The sequence below is a fragment of the Pygocentrus nattereri genome, chromosome 7 (genome assembly GCF_015220715.1).
Source record: "Pygocentrus nattereri isolate fPygNat1 chromosome 7, fPygNat1.pri, whole genome shotgun sequence".
Taxonomy (NCBI): Eukaryota; Metazoa; Chordata; class Actinopteri; order Characiformes; family Serrasalmidae; genus Pygocentrus; species Pygocentrus nattereri.
Genome location: NC_051217.1, coordinates 40609629 through 40632505, shown reverse-complemented (window position 1 = coordinate 40632505; position 22877 = coordinate 40609629). Strand labels below are relative to the sequence as shown.

The 22877-nt window shown below is 39.7% G+C and overlaps 3 protein-coding genes across 3 annotated transcripts; all 3 read left to right on the top strand.

Moving 5' to 3' along the window:
• The first annotated feature begins 1289 nt into the window (after window positions 1-1289).
• LOC108434096 (extracellular calcium-sensing receptor-like) lies at window positions 1290-4844 on the top strand. Its single transcript, XM_037540271.1, has 6 exons — window positions 1290-1492; window positions 1706-1979; window positions 2072-2869; window positions 2969-3196; window positions 3279-3402; window positions 3934-4844. Exons 1-6 carry the CDS (start codon window positions 1290-1292, stop codon window positions 4842-4844), a joined length of 2538 nt encoding a protein of 845 aa, XP_037396168.1.
• A 5205-nt stretch (window positions 4845-10049) lies between these two features.
• Window positions 10050-13499, top strand: LOC108434095 (extracellular calcium-sensing receptor-like). The gene is made up of 6 exons (XM_017709007.2): window positions 10050-10255; window positions 10469-10754; window positions 10847-11644; window positions 11737-11964; window positions 12047-12170; window positions 12589-13499. Exons 1-6 carry the CDS (start codon window positions 10053-10055, stop codon window positions 13497-13499), a joined length of 2550 nt encoding a protein of 849 aa, XP_017564496.1. The 5' UTR covers window positions 10050-10052.
• A 5772-nt stretch (window positions 13500-19271) lies between these two features.
• On the top strand, window positions 19272-22730 carry LOC108434094 (extracellular calcium-sensing receptor-like). Its single transcript, XM_037540272.1, has 6 exons — window positions 19272-19477; window positions 19679-19964; window positions 20057-20875; window positions 20963-21190; window positions 21273-21396; window positions 21820-22730. Exons 1-6 carry the CDS (start codon window positions 19275-19277, stop codon window positions 22728-22730), a joined length of 2571 nt encoding a protein of 856 aa, XP_037396169.1. The 5' UTR covers window positions 19272-19274.
• The last annotated feature ends 147 nt before the right edge of the window (window positions 22731-22877 follow it).

The following is a 22877-nucleotide window of genomic DNA, read 5'->3' as shown; positions in this document are numbered from 1 at the left end:
CAATTATTGAGCTTATTATTTGCTATACCACGTAATACCTAGTTTGACCACTTCATTCAGTTAACAAATCAATGTGTTGATGGTAAAGAGCGGCCATACACTGTGCTAAATGTGATATTAATACTCATTAGGTGTTTTGGTTGTTTCATCCATATTTTGAATGTAAAAATGATTTGTATAAAAATCAACTGGATTTCAACAACCAGCAGGATTCATAGATAATTTCCTGAAATGTGCCTGAAATGCTGATCTGAACCTAAATATGACCAGAGAACATTCTCCCTAAATCCTACTTAACCCACAGCACCAAGTTTAGAGTCTGATCCTCACATGCAAGCATTTTTTTCTCACACACACTGGCACCATGGACCTCAGAGCCAAAAAGGGTCTCCAGATTAAACCCAGATTGAAAACTGGGCAACAATTTATTTGGACAGCTCTATATGTAGGTTATTGTAGATGCTTACCTTACTTTACATTCAACTTAAATTCAACTAAAAATCTATTAAATCACCTTGACTCTTCCTAAACCTAATGCTGCGCCTAATATTAATCTTAAACTTTGCCTCAATTCAAAACCTAAAATTAAATCTAGCCCTGGTCAAGCCCTAATCTGAATGGCAAAGTATTTCAAATCAAAGAAGATCATAAAGTGATTAAGATAACAAAAGCAGGGATGAAGAAAAAGTCAGGGGAGAAGAAAAACTAAAGCAGGTCCGGAGTCTCTTGGGGCACTTACACTAGAGCTGGTTTGGGCCTGAAAAATATATAATATGAACCCCTGAATCTCACTCTGTCATGACGGGCTCATGCAAATATTTCAAATTCAATAATACTCACAAAGTACCATCAGAAAGAAAAACAATAAAACATTTGGAATGACCAAGTCAATGACCCAGTCCAAATCTAATAAAACAAGAAGTTCGCCTAGAGGAAAGAGACAGAAGTCAAAAACATCAGTCCGCAAAAAGGCAACATTTTATACTTTGACTCCATATTTATATTTAAATATTTGATTTAAACTGCTAATGTAAGCAGGGAAATTCCATCATTCTAGTGATTCTCTGAAGGCCATGTATGATCAATAGTACTTTCATTGATATTTAAAACAGATTTTTATGAAGGGAAGATGCATAACTCCCCACTAGATCATACTGTATGATCACATGTACAGAAACAATATGATCACATGGTCACATGGTTCAAGTGCCCAAAATGGGCTATCGCTCTCTACATAAAAGATCTCCCAGTTGTAAAGGGAAATGGAGTAGTGCTGCAGAGCCCATGCAATGTTTCTCTATGCATTTCTGCTGCTCTATGTTTTTAAAACAAAAGGAGAAAATGCGAAGTGCCAAATGATTGGGAGCCCAGAGTACCCTGTGCTTTCCAAGGATGGGGATGTCATCATTGGAGGAGCTTTTTCAGTTCACAGCAACATTACTTTAGAGACAATGTTGTTTACTGAGAAACCACAAGGTCTAACCTGTACCAGGTTTGTTTCTTCTTTCATTCTACTACCACTGCCATCCAAACTAAATCCTTTGCTTGAACTGGGAGGTAATAGTGAGGTCCTGTGTAAGAGGAACTGAAAACACAAACTTTTTATGAATGTTTGCAACAGTGTATACTAGTAAAACTGTAAATGACTGAAAGATGAAATTGTATTATGCTATGATTTTATTAATATATTTGTTGCTTTATTTAGTTTAGACTTCAGAGAATTCCAGTTTGTTCAGACCATGATATTTGGAATTGAAGAGATAAACAACAGCAGTCTTCTTCCTAATATTTCAATTGGATACAAGATATTTGATAGCTGCAGCTCAACATTAGTTTCCATGGCTTTGATAAATGGCCAGGAACTTACAGCACAAGAAACCTGTTCTGGGCATTCAGCAGTGCAAGCGATCATTGGAGAGTCAGAGTCTTCCTCGACTATTGTGATGTTGAGAGCAACAGGACCATTCAGGATTCCAGTGGTAAAGTACATGGACATCAACCTGTTTTTGGTAAAACATGCAACTACAGCAGAGCCATAATTCTAATTTGATGTGTCACCTCCTCCCAACAGATCAGTTATTTTGCTACCTGTGCTTGTCTGAGCAACAGAAAAGAGTATCCCTCCTTTTTCAGAACAATTCCCAGCGATTACTTCCAGAGCAGAGCACTGGCTCAGCTAGTGAAGTATTTTGGCTGGACCTGGGTAGGAGCGGTCAGAAGTGATAATGACTATGGCAACAATGGCATGGCCACATTTATGGAAGAAGCCAGAAAAGAGGGAGTATGTGTTGAGTATTCTGAAGCCATTCTAAGAACAAATTCCAAGCAGAGCATTGCTAAAGTTGTGGAAGTGATCAGACAAGGCACAGCTAAGGTTTTGGTAGCATTTCTGGCCCAGAGCGAAATGGATGTTCTGTTAGAGGAGGCCCTTGCTCAAAACATGACAGGCCTACAGTGGATAGGCAGTGAGTCCTGGATAACTGCCAGATACTTGGCAACTGAAAAGACTTCAAAAGTTATTAGTGGTGCAATAGGTGTTACAATCAATAATTATAAAATTCCAGGTCTGAAGGACTTTCTTGTGAAAGTCCATCCATCTCAGAGTCCCTCTAGTGCACTTCTGAGAGAGTTCTGGGAAACAACTTTTGGGTGTCAGTTTACTCCAAAAGATGAGAATGAGAAGCTTTGCACTGGATTTGAGAATCTTAAAGAAATAAACAACACATTCACTGATGTGTCCGAGTTAAGGATTTCCAACAATGTGTACAAAGCGGTTTATGCAATAGCCCATGCCTTGCAAAACACACTGGCTTGCACAGCTGATGAAAATATTACTTGCACCAAAAAGGATGCACTGTTGTCAAGTCAGGTAGGAAAATGTAAAGACTGTAGAAATAATTAGAACATTACAAGAACACAAATAGACTTATAAAAATGCTAATGTTTTTTTTTTATCCAAATTTTTCAGGTATTATATTCTTTGCAGAGTGTTAACTTTACAATGCCTACAGGTGAGAGTGTGTATTTTGACAGTAATGGGGACCCTACTGCACGCTATGAGCTGGTGAACTGGCAGAAAAATCCAGCAGGAGACATTGTCTTTATTACCGTGGGTCACTATGATGCTTCTCTACCAAGTGATGAGCAGTTTGTCATGAAACCTGTCAGTATAGTCTGGGCTGGAAATAGTGACATGGTAGGTGCACAATAAGTACAACTTAGATATTATTAAAAGATTTGCTGTCATTTCTGGGAGTTTAACTGACACTGTGTTGCAGAGGCCCAGGTCTGTGTGCAGTGAGAGCTGTCAACCAGGCTTCAGACAGGCACAAATCAAGGGGAGACCACCTTGCTGCTTTGCATGTGTACAGTGCCCTGTGGGTGAAATCACTAATGAGACGGGTAATGCATGTGTTTTTTTTCACTGTAGGAGATAAAACACTACCATTCAAAAGATATAAAGTTTACATCAAACATTAAAGTATTATATTTTAAGAGGTTGTATTTAATATTCTATGTTCTTTGTAAACACCAAGAAACAGATGGGTAATATACTATACTATACTATACTATACTATACTATACTATACTATAATATACTATAATAATATAATAAGTTTATAATATTCCTTGAAATGTTGCCACATGCATAAGGCATTCTTAATATTGGTTTTGTCATTCTTTAAAGCCCCTAGAAATGAGCTGAAACATGTTAAGTAGAAGCATCATATGTATTTTATACATGTTCCTGCCATATCATTGATTTTTTATTAGTGAAAACAGTGATTTCAATCTTTTGAATGCTGATGCCAAACTTTAGAACTGAAGTATACATAGAAATTTAAAATGACATTTACAGATAGAAAATTTTACTACTGTAATAATTCAATATGCGGTGCATGAGTGTAATATCTGTGACTATTCTCATTTCAGACTCTGTGGAATGCATCAGGTGTCCTCTGGAGTACTGGTCAAATGAAAACCACAGCCTCTGTGTTCCAAAGAAAGTGGAATTCCTCTCATTTGATGAAAACATGGGAATTCTTCTGACAGTGTTTGCATTAACGGGAGTTTCATTTACCGTAGCTGTAGGGCTGGTGTTTTTCTACTTCATAGATACGCCACTTGTAAAGGCAAGCAACACTGAGCTCAGTTTCTTCCTGCTCTTCTCACTGACTCTGTGTTTCCTCTGCTCTCTTACTTTCATTGGTCAGCCCTCTAAATGGTCCTGTATGCTGCGCCACACAGCGTTTGGAATCACCTTTGCCCTTTGCATGTCCTGTGTTCTGGCAAGAACAATAGCAGTGGTGATGGCATTCAGAGCCACTGTGCCAGGCAATAGTCTTCCACAGTGCTCTATGCCTGTGCAGAGAATGAGTGTTTTCTGTTGCACTCTTTTTCAAGTCATTATTTGTACTTTGTGGTTAGCACTAGCGCCTCCAGTACCTCAAAAAAACATGGCTCACTACACTGATAAAGTCATTCTAGAATGTGATCTAGGTTCTGTGGTAGGCTTCTGGGCCGTGCTGGGTTATGTAGGACTCTTAGCTGCTTTGTGCTTTGTTTTGGCTTTTCTAGCTCGGAAGCTGCCTGATAACTTCAATGAAGCCAAGTTCATCACATTCAGCATGCTCATATTCTGTGCAGTCTGGATCACTTTCATCCCAGCTTATGTCAGCTCTCCTGGAAAGTTCACTGTAGCTGTAGAGATATTTGCCATTTTGGCCTCAAGCTTCAGTTTGCTGTTGTGTATCTTTATTCCAAAATGTTATATTATAATACTTAAGCCAGAGCAGAACACCAGGAAAAAGCTAATGGGCAAAACACATGTAAAATCACAATGACTTTTCTCCAGTCTCTGCTCTGTACACAAAGAACACACATTATGCTGACTGTAAATACATGAAATGTGAATAAACATATTTTCTAACTGAACAAATTAATAAAATGAAAAATTCTACAAAAATAAATACATTAAAAATATGAATAATTTAAGTTATCTGTGGGAACATGATAGATAATTTTGGTGTAGCACATGAGGACATATTTTAGAGGTCTAATTAAATGACAACCTACTTGCACTATCACCTACTATCACTGCAAAACCACCCCCACCATTTTACATGTACTGCTTAAAAAATCATTTTATGTCAGTCCGAGTCACAGTCATAATATTTTTCTAAATTTTCAAGGGTATATCAATAATATATAGTGAAACACTGGAATCAGCCTGCAGGAAACTGACATAAAGGAAGGCCTACTTGCTACTATGACTGTATACCATGTGCAAAAGGGAGTGAAGATCAGTAACAAGATAATTTCAGGCATGGAATGCTTCAAAGGAAATGATCTAATGTCTATTTTGTATTCTCCTTTTACTATTTAGGTTGCTGATCCTGAACAATGGCATAAATAAAACCATAGAACAATGTTTGGTTTCATTCAATCATCATAATTGTTTTCCTTGAGCTGTGTTCATAGTACTGGTCCTCTCCTTCTGGAACAGGACTAACAATATTAGTCTGTATTTAATTTCTAATTAAAAACACACTCCCTTTGTCAGAGCAAACAAATCGGAGCTTCCCTCCTGCTGTTCTTCTCACTGTTATGTTTTTATTCTGTTCATTTACTTTCATTGATTCGCACTCTGAGTGGTCCTGGTTGCTGTGTCACACAGTGTTTGGAATCACCTTCATCCTGTGTTCTGGGGAAAACAATAGTGGTGTGAATTTTCTAAAAACATTTGGATGCTGTGCAGAACGTAAATAAAAATAGAATGCAATGAAATGCAAATCACATAAACCATATTTTTAAAGGGAAATACTACAAAGTATAAGTCTAAAATTATTGTGCTATAGTCACATAGCATATATTAAGGTAATGCACCTTTTGGATTTGACCCCTGCCTCCCATTGTTTTGTGACTATGATCTTGGATTCTGATTCTAACGGTAAAGCCTTATTTGTGTTGTCTAACCGCGAATGTTTGAGTCTTCTTGGCATATTACATAATACCTCACCTAACAGGCAGGTGGTGGATCCGGAGGCTTTTTAAAATGCTTTGGCTGAACAAGGACAGTTGCTTGGCTGACATGAACAAGTCTTGTCCTGAGTCACACACTCGCTTGAGTCACTAGCCCACCAGCAATTGGAACAACAAGCCCAACTAGTACAACTAGTAGCACAACTAGTTTCTCTTAGTTTCTCTAAACTACACTGTGTTCCCTGTAAGTAAGCCATATCTGAAAGGGAATCTCATAAATGTTGTGGGTTTTTGCTCCAGCGCTCCATATTTTTTTGAGACCAACACGCTTTAGTTGCATGTGGTAACCAGAAAACGCTAGGTTGCATACAGAACTTTCCAATGGGTTTTCAAATCTGCTATACCAGACCACCACATTGTGACCCCTCTGGGTCTAGCTGATAACAGCCATCCCTAGAGGTTACTTGAACACAAGAAAACTGTAGTTCATGAGAACCTAAAGGCCATGCTCAATATGTAAATAACAGAGGAGTTGAGCAGTAATTGGAGCAGTCCCATAGTACTTGTTGGGGACTGTTTGGATCTGTTCCATCTATAGAAAAGTCAACATGGTGTCTAAATTCAATGCTTATTGTATGCCACATTAAATTGAATGGTTGGGCAATGCTTGCTTTTAATAGACACTGGACTAAACTAAATGGCACTGGCAGATCCTATTGACTCCTGTTTCCTGCAAAAATATGCCATTCTCCACATTCTCTGTTAGGACCATGCCACTGTCCAGTGGCACCACTGCATGAAAGATGCCAATCTTGAGATCACCCAGTGATATTGGGTTTTATAGTCTTTTAAGTTACAGATGGTCCATAGGCTGGGGACTCTGGTCACCAAATGTTGGTTGCTGATTTCCTCTGCCCTGGGTGGGGGGTGTTGTCGGCTTCTAGTCGGTTGCCCGGCCTCAGGTGGTGGGGGTATGTGGCATGTGAGGGAGCAACAGAGGCAGCAGAGAAGTCTGAACATCTGAATAATGAGCTTAGCCTGAATGACAAGATTAATGACAGACTTTTCATTTTGTTATTATTGAACACTTAGCATTTTTGTTTCATTTTGATAAAATAGTCCTGTGCCTCCTTCCTCACTCACCCACCAGGGTATCACAATGGGATTTAGGAAGAAATGCCTTTTTATGAATGGTTGAGGCCCATTGCTCCTTCATGATAATCACAAACAAAGTCTTTTAATGGCCTCCTCAGTCACAAGATGCATAAATAACTGACATTAGAAGAAGTCCTGGAACATATAATGTAAAGTATATACCCTACTTTTTCTTGCCTAAAAGACATTTTTCATCTTAAAAAATAGTCCAGTATTTCAGGAACCAGGACAGGTATAGTGCTGTGTTACGTCTTAGGCACTTGAGAAATGTGTTTTATTTTTTTTCTTATATGTAATAAAATAAGTCACAATTTCATTATTTCAATGTATTTGCTTAATCATGACCATATCTTTTAGTGTGGCAATCTATTTGTTATCATGCTTTATCAAGCTAAATCAAATGTTCCTTCCAATGTTCCTTCCTTCTACATCCAAGATGGCACCCACCATGGCATATGCCATATGCAAAGAACACTATTTATTTTTTAATTTAAGTTTAGTATTTATTTTAAATTTACAGTAGAGTTAGAGTTTAAAGTTACACTTGAGAGGCACTCCTGGAGATCGATAAAGTTCGTCATGAACTTACCTTTAGCCTTTCGGACTTCAAATTTCTTATATGCTCGTGCTCCACCAGCACCAGCCAGCAAGGCTCAGCAGCCCCAGCTACAGGTGAGTTCAGTTAAGTCATTCTTATTAGACCCATTTAACCCATCCATGAAGTGAAACACCACATATACTAGTGAGCACACACACTAGGGGGCAGCAAGCACACTTGCCCAGAGCGACAGCCCTATCCACAGCGCCCAGGGAGCAGTTGGGGATTAGGTGTCTTGCTCAAGGACACCTCAGTCATGTACTGTTGGTGCTGGGGATCGAACCAGCAACCTTCTGGTCACCGGGCCAGTTCCTTAACCTCCAGCCCATGAGTGCCCCAGACCAGCGTAGCCAAAGCGGGGCAAGATAGGTGGGTTACATGCTAGGCTAAAAGCTAGGGCTACGCATTTAATATGCATTTAACGCAGTCATCCCATATAAACTCTCATAAAAGCTCCCCACCCTTGGACTGACACCCGCCCTCTGCAACTGGGTGTTGAACTTTCTAACAGACAGACCCCAGTGAGTCAGAGTCGGCAGCTGCACATCCAGGACAAGAACTGTGAGCACAGGGGTCCCCCAGCACTGTATGCTGAGCCCCCTTCTGCACACGCACTTATGACTGCATGGCCTCCCAGAACAACACCAGAATCATCAAGTTTGCTGATGATACCACAGTCTTTGGTTTGATCACTGTTGGGGATGAGACAGCTTACAGGAAGGAAGTGACTGAGCTGGCAGCCTGGTGTCATGACAACAATCTTCGCTTGAATGCAGAAAAGACCAAGGAAATGATTGTTGTTTAAGGAGGAAATGGGAGCTGCACACACCCCTGTATGTAGGTGAGACAGAGGTGGAGAGGGTGAAAACCTTCAAATTCCTTGGCATCCACATCAGTCAGGATCTGACCTGGTCTCATGTACTTTCTGAGAAGGCTGGGGAAATTTGGCATGCAAGCCAAAATTCTCAGCACCTTCTACAGGAGTACGATCGAGAGTGTTCTTACCAGCTCCATCACAGTCTGGTATGGAAACTGCACTGCTCAGGACAGAAAGGCTCTCCAACGTGTGATCAAAACTGCCCAGTCCATTTCAGGAGCAGCCGTCCCCTCACTACAGGACATTTATCACACTAGGTTCATCAGGAGGGCCCACAAAATAATCAGGGAAAGTACACACCACCAGCACAGACTGATCACACTCTGACTTTCAGGCAGGCGCTACAGGAGTGTGAAGTCCAGGACTACAAGACTGACCAACAGTTTCTATTCACAGGCCATCAGGCTTGTGAACACCTCACTCACCACCTCTCCCCCCTCCCATTCTGAACTGCTTTAACTCTGACCAACTTTGCAGTTAATAACTGCACCTTATATACACTAGACTGCTGTAACTGCCTGTTCTGCCATGTATATGACAATAAAACTTTTGAATTAATGGACCCGGACAAATCCTTGTTCAGGAGGTAAATGGTGGCCACTGCAATAAATGTGATATTAACACATGTGGTTATTTTATCCATACTTTGAATGTGAAAATGCAGGATTTGTAGTAATAGGGTCAACTAAACTGAATTTGTTGATCATTTCCTTAAGTAGGCCTACAGTGTTGATCTGAACCTAAACATAGCCCTGGTTTTAACCTTAACTCTACTTGTAATGTTTATTAGCTGAGCTTTCTCCTGAAGGTTTATTAAACATTACAACATCTATAGAAAATACAGAGGGCTACCCAAATGAAGTGGGACCAAAAATGTTTAAGATGATAAAAGCAAAGATAAAGATAAAAATGATGCAGGGATGTAGAAGAACTACACAGGGATAAATGCAGGTCATTCTGTTAAAAGACGGGAGACAGAATATGACACATCTGAATATTAACTTAAAGCTGATCTGAGGCTGACAGATGTTTAAAATATCGACCCCTGAATCTCAGTCACGATGGGTTCATACAAATATTTCAAACTCAATGATCTATCATCATCACATAAAGTCTCAGTGGATGGTGTCAGAGCAACCAAGACAGAAAAAGAATATAAAAAAGGGGACTGCTCATGTTAATGTCCCAGGCTATATTCAATAAAACATTAAGCGACCTCACAGTAGGCAGAATTCTGTAAAAGTACTCTATCAAGGACCAGTACTAGTTTCAGTGATAATTATTTCTTTCCTACATATCTATGTATTTTAAACTCCCTCTGGTTCATACAGTATGATCACATGATCACATGCTTCAAGTGCCCAAAATGGGCTATCACTCTCTGTATAAAAGATCTCCCAGCTGTAAAGCACAATAAAGTGGTCCTGCAGAGCCCATGCAATGTTTCTCTATGCATTTCTGCTGCTCTGTCTCTTTAAAGCAAAAGGAGAAAAGGCGAAGTGCCAAATGATTGGGAGCCCAGAGGACCCTGTGCTTTCCAAGGATGGGGATGTCATCATTGGAGGAGCTTTTTCAATTCACAGCAACATTACTTTAGAGACAATGTTGTTTACTGAGAAACCACAAGGTCTAACCTGTACCAGGTTTGTTTCTTCTTTCATTCTACTACCACTGCCATCCAAACTAAATCCTTTGCTTGAACTGGGAGGGAATAGTGAGGTCCTGTGTAAGAGGAACTGAAAACACAAACTTTTTATGAATGTTTGCAACACTGTATACTAGTAAAACTGTAAATGACTGAAAGATGAAATTGTATTATGCTATGATTTTATTAATATGTTTGTTGTTTTATATAGTTTTGACTTCAGAGAATTCCGATTTGTTCAGACCATGATATTTGGAATTGAAGAGATAAACAACAGCAGTCTTCTTCCTAATATTTCAATTGGATACAAGATATTTGATAGCTGCAGCTCAACATTAGCCTCTATGAGATCAGTGATGGCTTTGATAAATGGCCAAGAACTTACAGCACAAGAAACCTGCTCTGGGCATTCAGCAGTGCAAGCGATCATTGGAGAGTCAGAGTCTTCCTCGACTATTGTGATGTTGAGAGCAACAGGACCATTCAGGATTCCAGTGGTAAAGTACATGGACATCAACCTGTTTTTGGTAAAACATGCAACTACAGCAGAGCCATAATTCTAATTTGATGTGTCACCTCCTCCCAACAGATCAGTCATTTTGCTACCTGTGCTTGTCTGAGCAACAGAAAAGAGTATCCCTCCTTTTTCAGAACAATTCCCAGCGATTACTTCCAGAGCAGAGCACTGGCTCAGCTAGTGAAGTATTTTGGCTGGACCTGGGTAGGAGCGGTCAGAAGTGATAATGACTATGGCAACAATGGCATGGCCACATTTATGGAAGAAGCCAGAAAAGAGGGAGTATGTGTTGAGTATTCTGAAGCCATTCTAAGAACAAATTCCAAGGAGAGCATTGCTAAAGTTGTGGAAGTGATCAGACAAGGCACAGCTAAGGTTTTGGTAGCATTTTTGGCTCTGAGTGAAATGGATGTTCTGTTAGAGGAGGCCCTTGCTCAAAACATGACAGGCCTACAGTGGATAGGCAGTGAATCCTGGATAACTGCCAGATACTTGGCAACTGAAAAGACTTCAAAAGTTATTAGTGGTGCAATAGGTTTTACAATCAATAAGTCCAAAATTCCAGGTCTAAAGGATTTTCTTGTGAAAGTCCATCCATCTCAGAGTCCCTCTAGTGCACTTCTGAGAGAGTTCTGGGAAACAACATTTGGGTGTCAGTTTACTCCAAAAGATGCGAATGAGAAGCTTTGCACTGGATTTGAGAATCTTAAAGAAATAAACAACACATTCACTGATGTGTCCGAGTTAAGGATTTCCAACAATGTGTACAAAGCAGTTTATGCAATAGCCCATGCCTTGCAAAACACACTGGCTTGCACAGCTGATGAAAATATTACTTGCACCAAAAAGGATGCACTGTTGTCAAGTCAGGTAGGAAAATGTAAAGACTGTAGAAATAATTAGAACATTACAAGAACACAAATAGACTTATAAAAATGCTAATGTTTTCCCAAATTTTTCAGGTATTCCATTCTTTACAGAGTGTTAACTTTACAATGCCTACAGGTGAGAGTGTGTATTTTGACAGTAATGGGGACCCTACTGCACGCTATGAGCTGGTGAACTGGCAGAAAAATCCAGCAGGAGACATTGTCTTTATTACCGTGGGTCACTATGATGCGTCTCTACCAAGTGATGAGCAGTTTGTCATGAAACCTGTCAGTATAGTCTGGGCTGGAAATAGTGACATGGTAGGTGCACAATAAGTACAACTTAGATATTATTAAAAGATTTGCTGTCATTTCTGGGAGTTTAACTGACACTGTGTTGTAGAGGCCCAGGTCTGTGTGCAGTGAGAGCTGTCAACCAGGCTTCAGACAGGCACAAATCAAAGGGAGACCACCTTGCTGCTTTGCATGTGTACAGTGCCCTGTGGGTGAAATCACTAATGAGACGGGTAATGCATGTGTTTTTTTTCACTGTAGAAATTTGCTTTGTAGAAATTAATATAATATAATATATAATATAATATATTAGATTAGATTATTCATTATATTATATATTATAATATAATATAAAATAATATATGATATAATATTCACTTAAGAAAATTCATTGACATGTTACCTGCCACATACATAAGGCATTCTTAATGTTAGTTTCTTAATTTTTCATAGCCCCCTACAAATTAGGTTAAACCTATTAAGTTGAGTAGAAGCATAATAATATATGTATTTATCCATGTTCCTGTTCAGTTGAATGCTGATGTAAACTCTAGAACTGAAGTATACATAGAAATCTTTAATACTGTTAATTCAATAATTCAATATGCGGTGCATGAGTGTAATATCTGCGACTATTCTGTCTCATTTCAGACTCTGTGGAATGCATCAGGTGTCCTCTGGAGTACTGGTCAAATGACAACCACAGCCTCTGTGTTCCAAAGAAAGTGGAATTCCTCTCATTTGATGAAAACATGGGAATTCTTCTGACAGTGTTTGCATTAACAGGAGTTTCATTTACCGTAGCTGTAGGGCTGGTGTTTTTCTACTTCATAGATACGCCACTTGTAAAGGCAAGCAACACTGAGCTCAGCTTCCTGCTCCTCTTCTCACTGACTCTGTGTTTCCTCTGCTCTCTTACTTTCATTGGTCAGCCCTCTAAATGGTCCTGTATGCTGCGCCACACAGCGTTTGGGATCATCTTTGCCCTTTGCATGTCCTGTGTTCTGGCAAGAACAATAGCAGTGGTGATGGCATTCAGAGCCACTGTGCCAGGCAATAGTCTTCCACAGTGCTCTATGTCTGTGCAGAGAATGAGTGTTTTCTGTTGCACTCTTTTTCAAGTCATTATTTGTACTTTGTGGTTAGCACTAGCGCCTCCAGTACCTCAAAAAAACATGGCTCACTACACTGATAAAGTCATTCTAGAATGTGATCTAGGTTCTGTGGTAGGCTTCTGGGCCGTGCTGGGTTATGTAGGACTCTTAGCTGCTTTGTGCTTTGTTTTGGCTTTTCTAGCACGGAAGCTGCCTGATAACTTCAATGAAGCCAAGTTCATCACATTCAGCATGCTCATATTCTGTGCAGTCTGGATCACTTTCATCCCAGCTTATGTCAGCTCTCCTGGAAAGTTCACTGTAGCTGTGGAGATATTTGCCATTTTGGCCTCAAGCTTCAGTTTGCTGTTGTGTATCTTTATTCCAAAATGTTATATTATAATGCTTAAGCCAGAGCAGAACACCAGGAAAAAGCTAATGGGCAAAACACATGCAAAATCACAATGACTTTTCTCCAGTCTCTGCTCTGTACACAAAGAACACACATTATGCTGACTGTAAATACATGAAATGTGAATAAACATATTTTGTAACTGAATGCATTAATGAAATGAAAAATTCACAAAAAGAAAAAAATTATATTATCTGTAGAATCATGATAAATATTTTTGGTGTAACACATGAGGACACATATGTTAGTGTCACACTTTCTGCCAAGAATGCTTCTTCTACCTCTTCCTTTTTTCTCACTTGAGTCCTTGACCGGCCTAGAGGACCCCAACTCCCATGACTCAGTGGCATATCATGTGTCTCCTACTCCACAGCCATCATTCAACGAACATTCATTTCAGCAATCAGCCTCACTAGAATTCTAATCTGTCACACCTGTTTTTCATTACAGCTAATTAGTCAGTTAGTGTATAAAGCCGCACAGCAAGTAAGGCCTGGGTTTGATTCCCCGGCCAGCCGACCAGGGGCCTTTCATGTGTGGAGTTTGCATGTTCTCCCCATGTCTGCGTGGGTTTCCTCCAGGTACTCCGGTTTCCTCCCACAGTTCAAAGACATGCAGTCAGGCCAATTGGACATGCTACATTGCCCCTAGGCGTGAGTGTGTGTGTGGATGTGGGGGCAACATCATAAGTTCCTTGAGGAACTCTCCCAATCTGTTGCACATTTAACACAACAACAAAATGTGCAGCAGAATCAAATGAGCGTAATAACGGATCACCTTAAAGAGCTAACTACGCTCTTACAGGCATAATTTCTCAAAGCTTCAGCTGCAGTGTCTGCATCTGTTAGCCCATCGCCTCCAGGTCAAGTTACTTCCTATAACATCAGTAAGCCAGACAAATATGACGGTTCTATGGATAAGTGCAAAAGGTTTTTACTACAGTGTTCTCTGTACTTTTCCAATTTGTCCCCCAGTTCAGGTCATGCATATATTTCATTTTTGATTTCTCATCTTACAGGCAAAGTGTTAGAATGGGCTACTGCCATTTGAGCAAACATAAAAAATCCTGACTTATTAACAGTTTGTCAAGGACTTCCAATCTGTTTTTTGACTGTCCCCATGAAGGAAAATCTAATGGGGAACTGCTCACTAAGATTCGTGAAGGCGATAGGTCAGTCACCAAGTATGTGCTCGAGTTTCGTACTCTCCCTGCGGGGAGCGACTGGAACTTTTCGAAAATGGACTGAACTCAGACGTACTGACTGAACGAATGTGTAAGGATGAGGATCTAGCCTTTGAGGAATTGTATAATTAGCAAAATCATTTAGACCCCATCTACTACTTCTTCTTCTTCTTTCGGCTGCTCCCTTTAGGAGTCACCACAGCGGATCATCTGCCTCCATCTTGCCCTATCCATTGCCTCCTCTACTTTCACACCAACCATCTCCATGTCCACTTTCACTACATCCATAAACCTTCTCTGAGATTCACCTCTTCTCCTTCTACCCGGCAACTCCATCTCCAACATTCTTTGCCCAATATGTCTACTATTCCTCCTCAACACGTCCAAACCATCTCAACCTGGCCTCTCTGGCTTTATCTCCAAACTGCTCCACCTTGACCGTCCCTCTGATCTGCTCATTTCTAATCTTGTCCATCCTTGTCACTCCCAATGAAAATCTCAGCATCTTCATCTCCGCCACCTCCAGCTCAGCCTCCTGTCTTTTAGACAGAGCCACAGTCTCCAAACCATACATCATAGCAGGACGCACTACTGTCTTGTAAACCTTCACTTTCACTCTTGCTGCTATCCTTCTGTCACACATCAGCCCTGACATCCGTCTCCACCCACTCCATCCTGCCTGCACCCTCTTCTTCACCTCTTTTCTACACTGTCCATTGCTCTGGATGGTTGACCCAAGATATTTGAAGTCATCCACCTTTACGACCTCTACTCCCTCTATGCCTCCCTCTCATTCACACACATGTATTCCGTCTTATCTCTGTCTTATCTCTACTGACCTTCATTCCTCTCCTCTCCAGTGCAAACCTCCACCTCTCCAGATTCTCTTCCACCTGCTCTCTACTCTCACCACAGATTACAGTCATCTGGAAACATCATGGTCCATGGAGCCTCCTGCCTGACCTCATCTGTCAACCTGTCCATCACCATTGCAAACAAGAAGGGGCTCAAAGCTGATCCCTGATGTAACCCTACCTTCACCTTGAAACCATTTGTCACTCCAACTGCACACCTCACCACTGTCTCACTATCCTCATACATGTCCTGCACCACCCTAACATACTTTTCAGCTACACCTGACTTCCTCATACAGTACCACAGTTCCTGTCTTGGCACCCTATCATATGCCTTCTCTAGATCCAATAAGACACAATGCAGCTCCTTCTGACCTTCTCTGTACTTCTCTACCAACACTCTCAATGCAAAAATTGCATATGTGGTACTCTTTCTGGGCATGAAACCAAACTGCTGCTCACTGATCTGGACATTTACATTTACATTTACAGCATTTAGCAGACGCTCTTATCGAGAGCGACTTACAAGAAGTGCTTTTATTGCCTGTCAGGCCTGGCCAAACAAATAAAATACAAACTTTAACAAGAATAGGCTTTAGTAACCTATAGAGCTTTTTCTTGTGAAAACAAATATGTTTGGTACATCAGTACATTCGGATTACCATTCCGATTGCAAAAATGGCCAGACATGACAGGTTTAAAAAAAAAAAAAAAAAAAAAAAGAAAGAAGTGCTTTGTCAATCTAGAGAAAGTATCTCTGCTACCAATAGCTTAGAGAAAAAGACAGTCCTGAGCTCAGATACTGCTTGAAACAAATATGTCACTGCAGACACCAAGAGAAAAAGAAACAGAGTTGAACGCAGAACTCTGTGCCATTCAATGCAATACACTAACAATAAGATACAATACAATAAACTACAATACAGAGTGCAGTACAATAAAATAAGTGCAGCTTATAGTTCAATGCTCATTTCAGTGCTGTGTAAAGAGATGAGTCTTCAGTCTACGATTGAAGACAGCAAGAGACTCTGCTGTTCGGACAGCCAGTGGGAGTCAGTACAGAGAACATTCTTGACCTGTAGTAGACCCCATCTGCTACAACCCACAAAACCTCAGTCCGGATCTACCAGCTCTCTGTGCTTCCATCGTTCCTCACAACCCTGACTCAGACCACCACCTTTGACTGGGCCGAAGTGACCAGAATCCAACATTGATCCCAGCCCTATGCAGTGTGACTCTTTTTGTCTAACCCAAGAGGAAAGGCTATATGAATAAGTATAAGTATATGAATGACGCCAAGTTTTATGTTACAGGAATATGTAACTATCGTGCTAAACACTGTGCCTCATTCACCATAATCTTCCCAAGTTTTTTCTTAAATCTTAAAAAAAAAACATCTATGTCAGATTAAAGATTTGTTCTTAAACCATAGAGTTGTTTGCACCTTTGTGCTCTTGAGTGTGCATCAATTCTGTTCTTACCTTCCATCAGAATCTTCATGAAAACAGCTTAAGCAGGTGTAGCAGCAGAGGCATGGTCAGGCAGTGCCTGTAAGGTGGAGGGCTGGTTGGAGCAAAGGAACTGGTTGATTGGTAACCACATGCACCTTTGGATAATTGTCTCTCCCTACTAAAATGCTTTTTTTTCCTTCAGGAGATAGAGCAAGCTGAAAGAGAGGAACAGAGGCAGCAGAGAACTCTGAACTTCTTAACAATGAGCTTGGCCTAAACGGCCAGATTAATGATGGACTTCTGATTTTGTTACTGATGAGAGCTTTACGCTCCAAATCTAGCTTTTTTGTTTCATTGTTAGTGACATCATAAAATATTTCTGGTCTTCTATGACTGTCCTTCCTCAGATGGCTGGTTGAAGTGAGAGATTGGGATGATAGCTAAACACATGCACCTGTACACAACTGGCTCTTTCCCTGCTAAAATATATTTCTTTCCTCTGGTAGAGAGAGACATGTGAGAGAGCAACAGAGGCAGCAGAGAAATCTGAACATCTGAATAATGAGCAGATTAATGACAGACTCTTGAATGACCAGATTAATGACAGACTCTTGAATGACCAGATTAATGACAGACTCTTGAATGAGCAGATTAATGACAGACTCTTGAATGAGCAGATTAATGACAGACTCTTGAATGACCAGATTAATGACAGACTCTTGAATGAGCAGATTAATGACAGACTCTTGAATGACCAGATTAATGACAGACTCTTGATTTTGTTATTGATGTACACTTAGCATTTTTGTTTCATTGTGAGTGATAAAATATTCCTATTCCTCTACAACTTCCTCCTTCACTCACCCACCAGGGTATCACAGTGGGATTTAGGAAGAAATGTCTTTTTATGAATGATTGAAGGAGGCCATTCATTCCTTTATGACAATCACAAACAAATGCTTTTAATGGCCTCCTCAGTCAATAGATACATACATAACTGACCTTAGGAGAGGTCCTGGAGAATATAATGTATACCCTACTTTTTCTTGCCTCAAATAACTGGAGATTTTTCATGTTGAAGAATAGTTCAGTATTTCAGGAACCAGGACAAGTATAGTGCTGTGATAAGTCTTAGGCACTTGAGAAACATATTTTATTTTTTTGTTGTACATAATAAAACAAGTCTGTGTGCTTAATCATTACCAAACCTTTTATTGTGGCAATCTATTTGTTATCATCCAATATCTAGTTTAGCTGATCATGCTTCATCAAGCTAAATCAAATGTTGCTTCCAATGGAACTGAACAAATCCATGTTCTGAAGGTAAACGGTGGACATGCACTGTATTAAATGTGATATTAACATGTGTTAAGTGTTTTGGTTACTTTATCCACACTTTGAATATGAAAATGCAGGATTTGTAGTAATATGATCACCTGAACTGCAACAAAACAGTTGAACTTCCTTGAGTAGGCCCACAATGTTGAGCTGAACCTAAACATAGCCCTAGTTTTAACCTTAACTCTACCTCTAATGTTTATTAACTGAGTTTTCTCCAGATAGTTTATTAAACATTATAACATCCATAGAAAAAACAGAGGTCTATCCAAAGGAAGTGGGACCAAAAATGTTTAAGATGATAAAAGCAAAGATAAAGATAAAAATGACGCAGGGATGTAGAAGAACTACACAGGGATAAATGCAGGTCATTCTGTTAAAAGACGGGAGACAGAATATGACACATCTGAATATTAACTTAAAGCTCATCTGAGGCTGACAGATGTTTAAAATATCGACCCCTGAATCTCAGTCATGATGGGTTCATACAAATATGTCAAGCTCAATAATACCCACAAAGTATCAGCAATGTTTTGAGCAGTGGTACTTTTGTACTTTTAGTAGAGATGTTTATTGAAAGCTGAGCTGTAGAAAAATAAATTGAATAAAAAAAAGTAATTATCTATTTATCTATCATTATCATCACATAAACTCTCTGTGGATGGTGCCAGAGCAACCAAGGTGAACCAAAAGAGAAAAGGAATATAAAAAAGTGGACTGTTCATTTTAATGTCCCAGTCTATATTCAATAAAACATTGTTACCTTACAGTAGGCAGAATTTTGTAAAAGCACTCCATCAAGGACCAGTACTAGTTTCAGTGATAAATAAAATACATAGATATGTAGGAAAGAAATGAACTCCCTCTGAATCATACTGTATGATCAGATATGTTCAGATATGATATGATCACATGATCATGTACTTCAAGTCCCCAAAATCACTCTCTATATAAAAGATGTCCCAGTGGTAGAAAACAATAAAGTGGTGCTGCAGAGCCCCTGCAATGTTTCTCTATGCATTTCTGCTGCTCTGTCTCTTTAAAGCAAAAGGAGAAAAGGCAAAGTGTCAAATGATTGGGAGCCCAGAGTACCCTGTGCTTTCCAAGGATGGGGATGTCATCATTGGAGGAGCTTTTTCAATTCACAGCAAAATTACATTGCAGGCGCTTTCATTTACTGAGCAACCACAACGTCTAACCTGCACCAGGTTTGTTTCTTCTTTTCTTCTACAGCTACTGCAATATAAGTAAATCCTTTTTTTGCATTGGAAAGTTGAAGACTTGTGCAAGTGGAAAAGCAAACTGTACATATCTGAAATATTTTCAACACTTTATACTGTTAAAGCTGTGAATGATAACATAAAATTCTATTTTGTTATGTGTATTAATGTTTTTCTTTGTTAATTTAGTCTGAACTTCAGAGAATTCCGATTTGTTCAGACCATGATATTTGGAATTGAAGAGATAAACAACAGCAGTCTTCTTCCTAATATTTCAATTGGATACAAGATATTTGATAGCTGCGGCTCAACATTAGCCTCTATGAGATCAACCACGGCTTTGATAAATGGTCAGGAACTTACAGCGCAAGAAACCTGTTCTGGACATTCAGCAGTGCAAGCGATCATTGGAGAGTCAGAGTCTTCCTCGACTATTGTGATGTCAAGAGCAACAGGACCATTCAGGATTCCAGTGGTAAAGTACATGGACATCAACCTGTTTTTGGTAAAACATGCAACTACAGCAGAGCCATAATTCTAATTTGATGTGTCACCTCCTCCCAACAGATCAGTCATTTTGCTACCTGTGCTTGTCTGAGCAACAGAAAAGAGTATCCCTCCTTTTTCAGAACAATTCCCAGCGATTACTTCCAGAGCAGAGCACTGGCTCAGCTAGTGAAGTATTTTGGCTGGACCTGGGTAGGAGCGGTCAGAAGTGATAATGACTATGGCAACAATGGCATGGCCACATTTATGGAAGAAGCCAGAAAAGAGGGAGTATGTGTTGAGTATTCTGAAGCAATTCTAAGAACAAATTCCAAGGAGAGCATTGCTAAAGTTGTGGAAGTGATCAGACAAGGCACAGCTAAGGTTTTGGTAGCATTTCTGGCCCAAAGTGAAATGGATGTTCTGTTAGAGGAGGCCCTTGCTCAAAACATGACAGGCCTACAGTGGATAGGCAGTGAATCCTGGATAACTGCCAGATACTTGGCAACTGAAAAGACTTCAAAAGTTATTAGTGGTGCAATAGGTTTTACAATCAATAAGTCCAAAATTCCAGGTCTGAAGGACTTTCTTGTCAAAGTCCATCCATCTCAGAGTCCCTCTAGTGCACTTCTGAGAGAGTTCTGGGAAACAACATTTGGGTGTCAGTTTACTCCAAAAGATGAGAATGAGAAGCTTTGCACTGGATTTGAGAATCTTAAAGAAATAAACAACACATTCACTGATGTGTCCGAGTTAAGGATTTCCAACAATGTGTACAAAGCGGTTTATGCAATAGCCCATGCCTTGCAAAACACACTGTCAAAGCTGACACATTGTAAAGTGGATGATCCTACTGAAAATATAACTTGCACCCAAAAGGATCCACTGCTTTCAAGTCAGGTGAAAAAATGTCAAATCTTCAGAAATACTAAGAACACTATAAGTACAAAAGCAATAAATAATGTTATTTTTTTGCATTTTTTTCAGGTATTATATTCTTTAAAAAGCATTAACTTTACAATGCCTACAGGTGAGAGTGTGTATTTTGACAGTAATGGGGACCCTACTGCACGCTATGAGCTGGTGAACTGGCAGAAAAATCCAGCAGGAGACATTGTCTTTATTACCGTGGGTCACTATGATGCTTCTCTACCAAGTGATGAGCAGTTTGTCATGAAACCTGTCAGTATAGTCTGGGCTGGAAATAGTGACATGGTAGGTGCACAATAAGTACAACTTAGATATTATTAAAAGATTTGCTGTCATTTCTGGGAGTTTAACTGACACTGTGTTGTAGAGGCCCAGGTCTGTGTGCAGTGAGAGCTGTCAACCAGGCTTCAGACAGGCACAAATCAAAGGGAGACCACCTTGCTGCTTTGCATGTGTACAGTGCCCTGTGGGTGAAATCACTAATGAGACGGGTAATGCATGTGTTTTTTTTACTGTAGAAAATAAAACACTACCATTCAAAAGATATGTTTTACAGCATAGATTAAAACATTGAATTGCATTTTTAAGGTTTTTAAGAATATTTAATATTCCATGTTGTTTGTAAATAGCAAGAATTTGGTGAATAATATAATATAATAATCCTTTTATAATAATTCCTTCATAGGTAATCTAAATATTGGGGTAAACCTATTAAGTTGAGTAGAAGCATCATAATATATGTATTTATCCATGTCCCTGCCACAAAATTGATTTTTGAATGCTGATGTAAACTCTAGAACTGAAGTATACATAGAAATTTAAAATGACATTTACAGATAGAAAATTTTACTACTGTAATAATTCAATATGCGGTGCATGAGTGTAATATCTGTGACTATTCTGTCTCATTTCAGACTCTGTGGAATGCATCAGGTGTCCTCTGGAGTACTGGTCAAATGAAAACCACAGCCTCTGTGTTCCAAAGAAAGTGGAATTCCTCTCATTTGATGAAAACATGGGAATTCTTCTGACAGTGTTTGCATTAACAGGAGTTTCATTTACCGTAGCTGTAGGGCTGGTGTTTTTCTACTTCATAGATACGCCACTTGTAAAGGCAAGCAACACTGAGCTCAGCTTCCTCTTGCTCTTCTCACTGACTCTGTGTTTCCTCTGCTCTCTTACTTTCATTGGTCAGCCCTCTAAATGGTCCTGTATGCTGCGCCACACAGCGTTTGGAATCACCTTTGCCCTTTGCATGTCCTGTGTTCTGGCAAGAACAATAGCAGTGGTGATGGCATTCAGAGCCACTGTGCCAGGCAATAGTCTTCCACAGTGCTCTATGCCTGTGCAGAGAATGAGTGTTTTCTGTTGCACTCTTTTTCAAGTCATTATTTGTACTTTGTGGTTAGCACTAGCGCCTCCAGTACCTCAAAAAAACATGGCTCACTACACTGATAAAGTCATTCTAGAATGTGATCTAGGTTCTGTGGTAGGCTTCTGGGCCGTGCTGGGTTATGTAGGACTCTTAGCTGCTTTGTGCTTTGTTTTGGCTTTTCTAGCTCGGAAGCTGCCTGATAACTTCAATGAAGCCAAGTTCATCACATTCAGCATGCTCATATTCTGTGCAGTCTGGATCACTTTCATCCCAGCTTATGTCAGCTCTCCTGGAAAGTTCACTGTAGCTGTAGAGATATTTGCCATTTTAGCCTCAAGTTTTGGTTTGTTATCATGTATCTTTATTCCAAAGTGTTATATTATAATACTTAAGCCAGAGCAGAACACCAGGAAAAGGCTAATGGGCAAAACACATGCAAAATCACAATGACTTTTCTCCAATCTCTGCTCTTTACACACTCAGAATGTTAATGCATATAATGTGAATAAAATGATGTTGTAACTGAACCAATTAAATAAAAACTAAATATTTGGGAATAAAAATGATATCTGAAATAAATGTATAACACTTTCACTT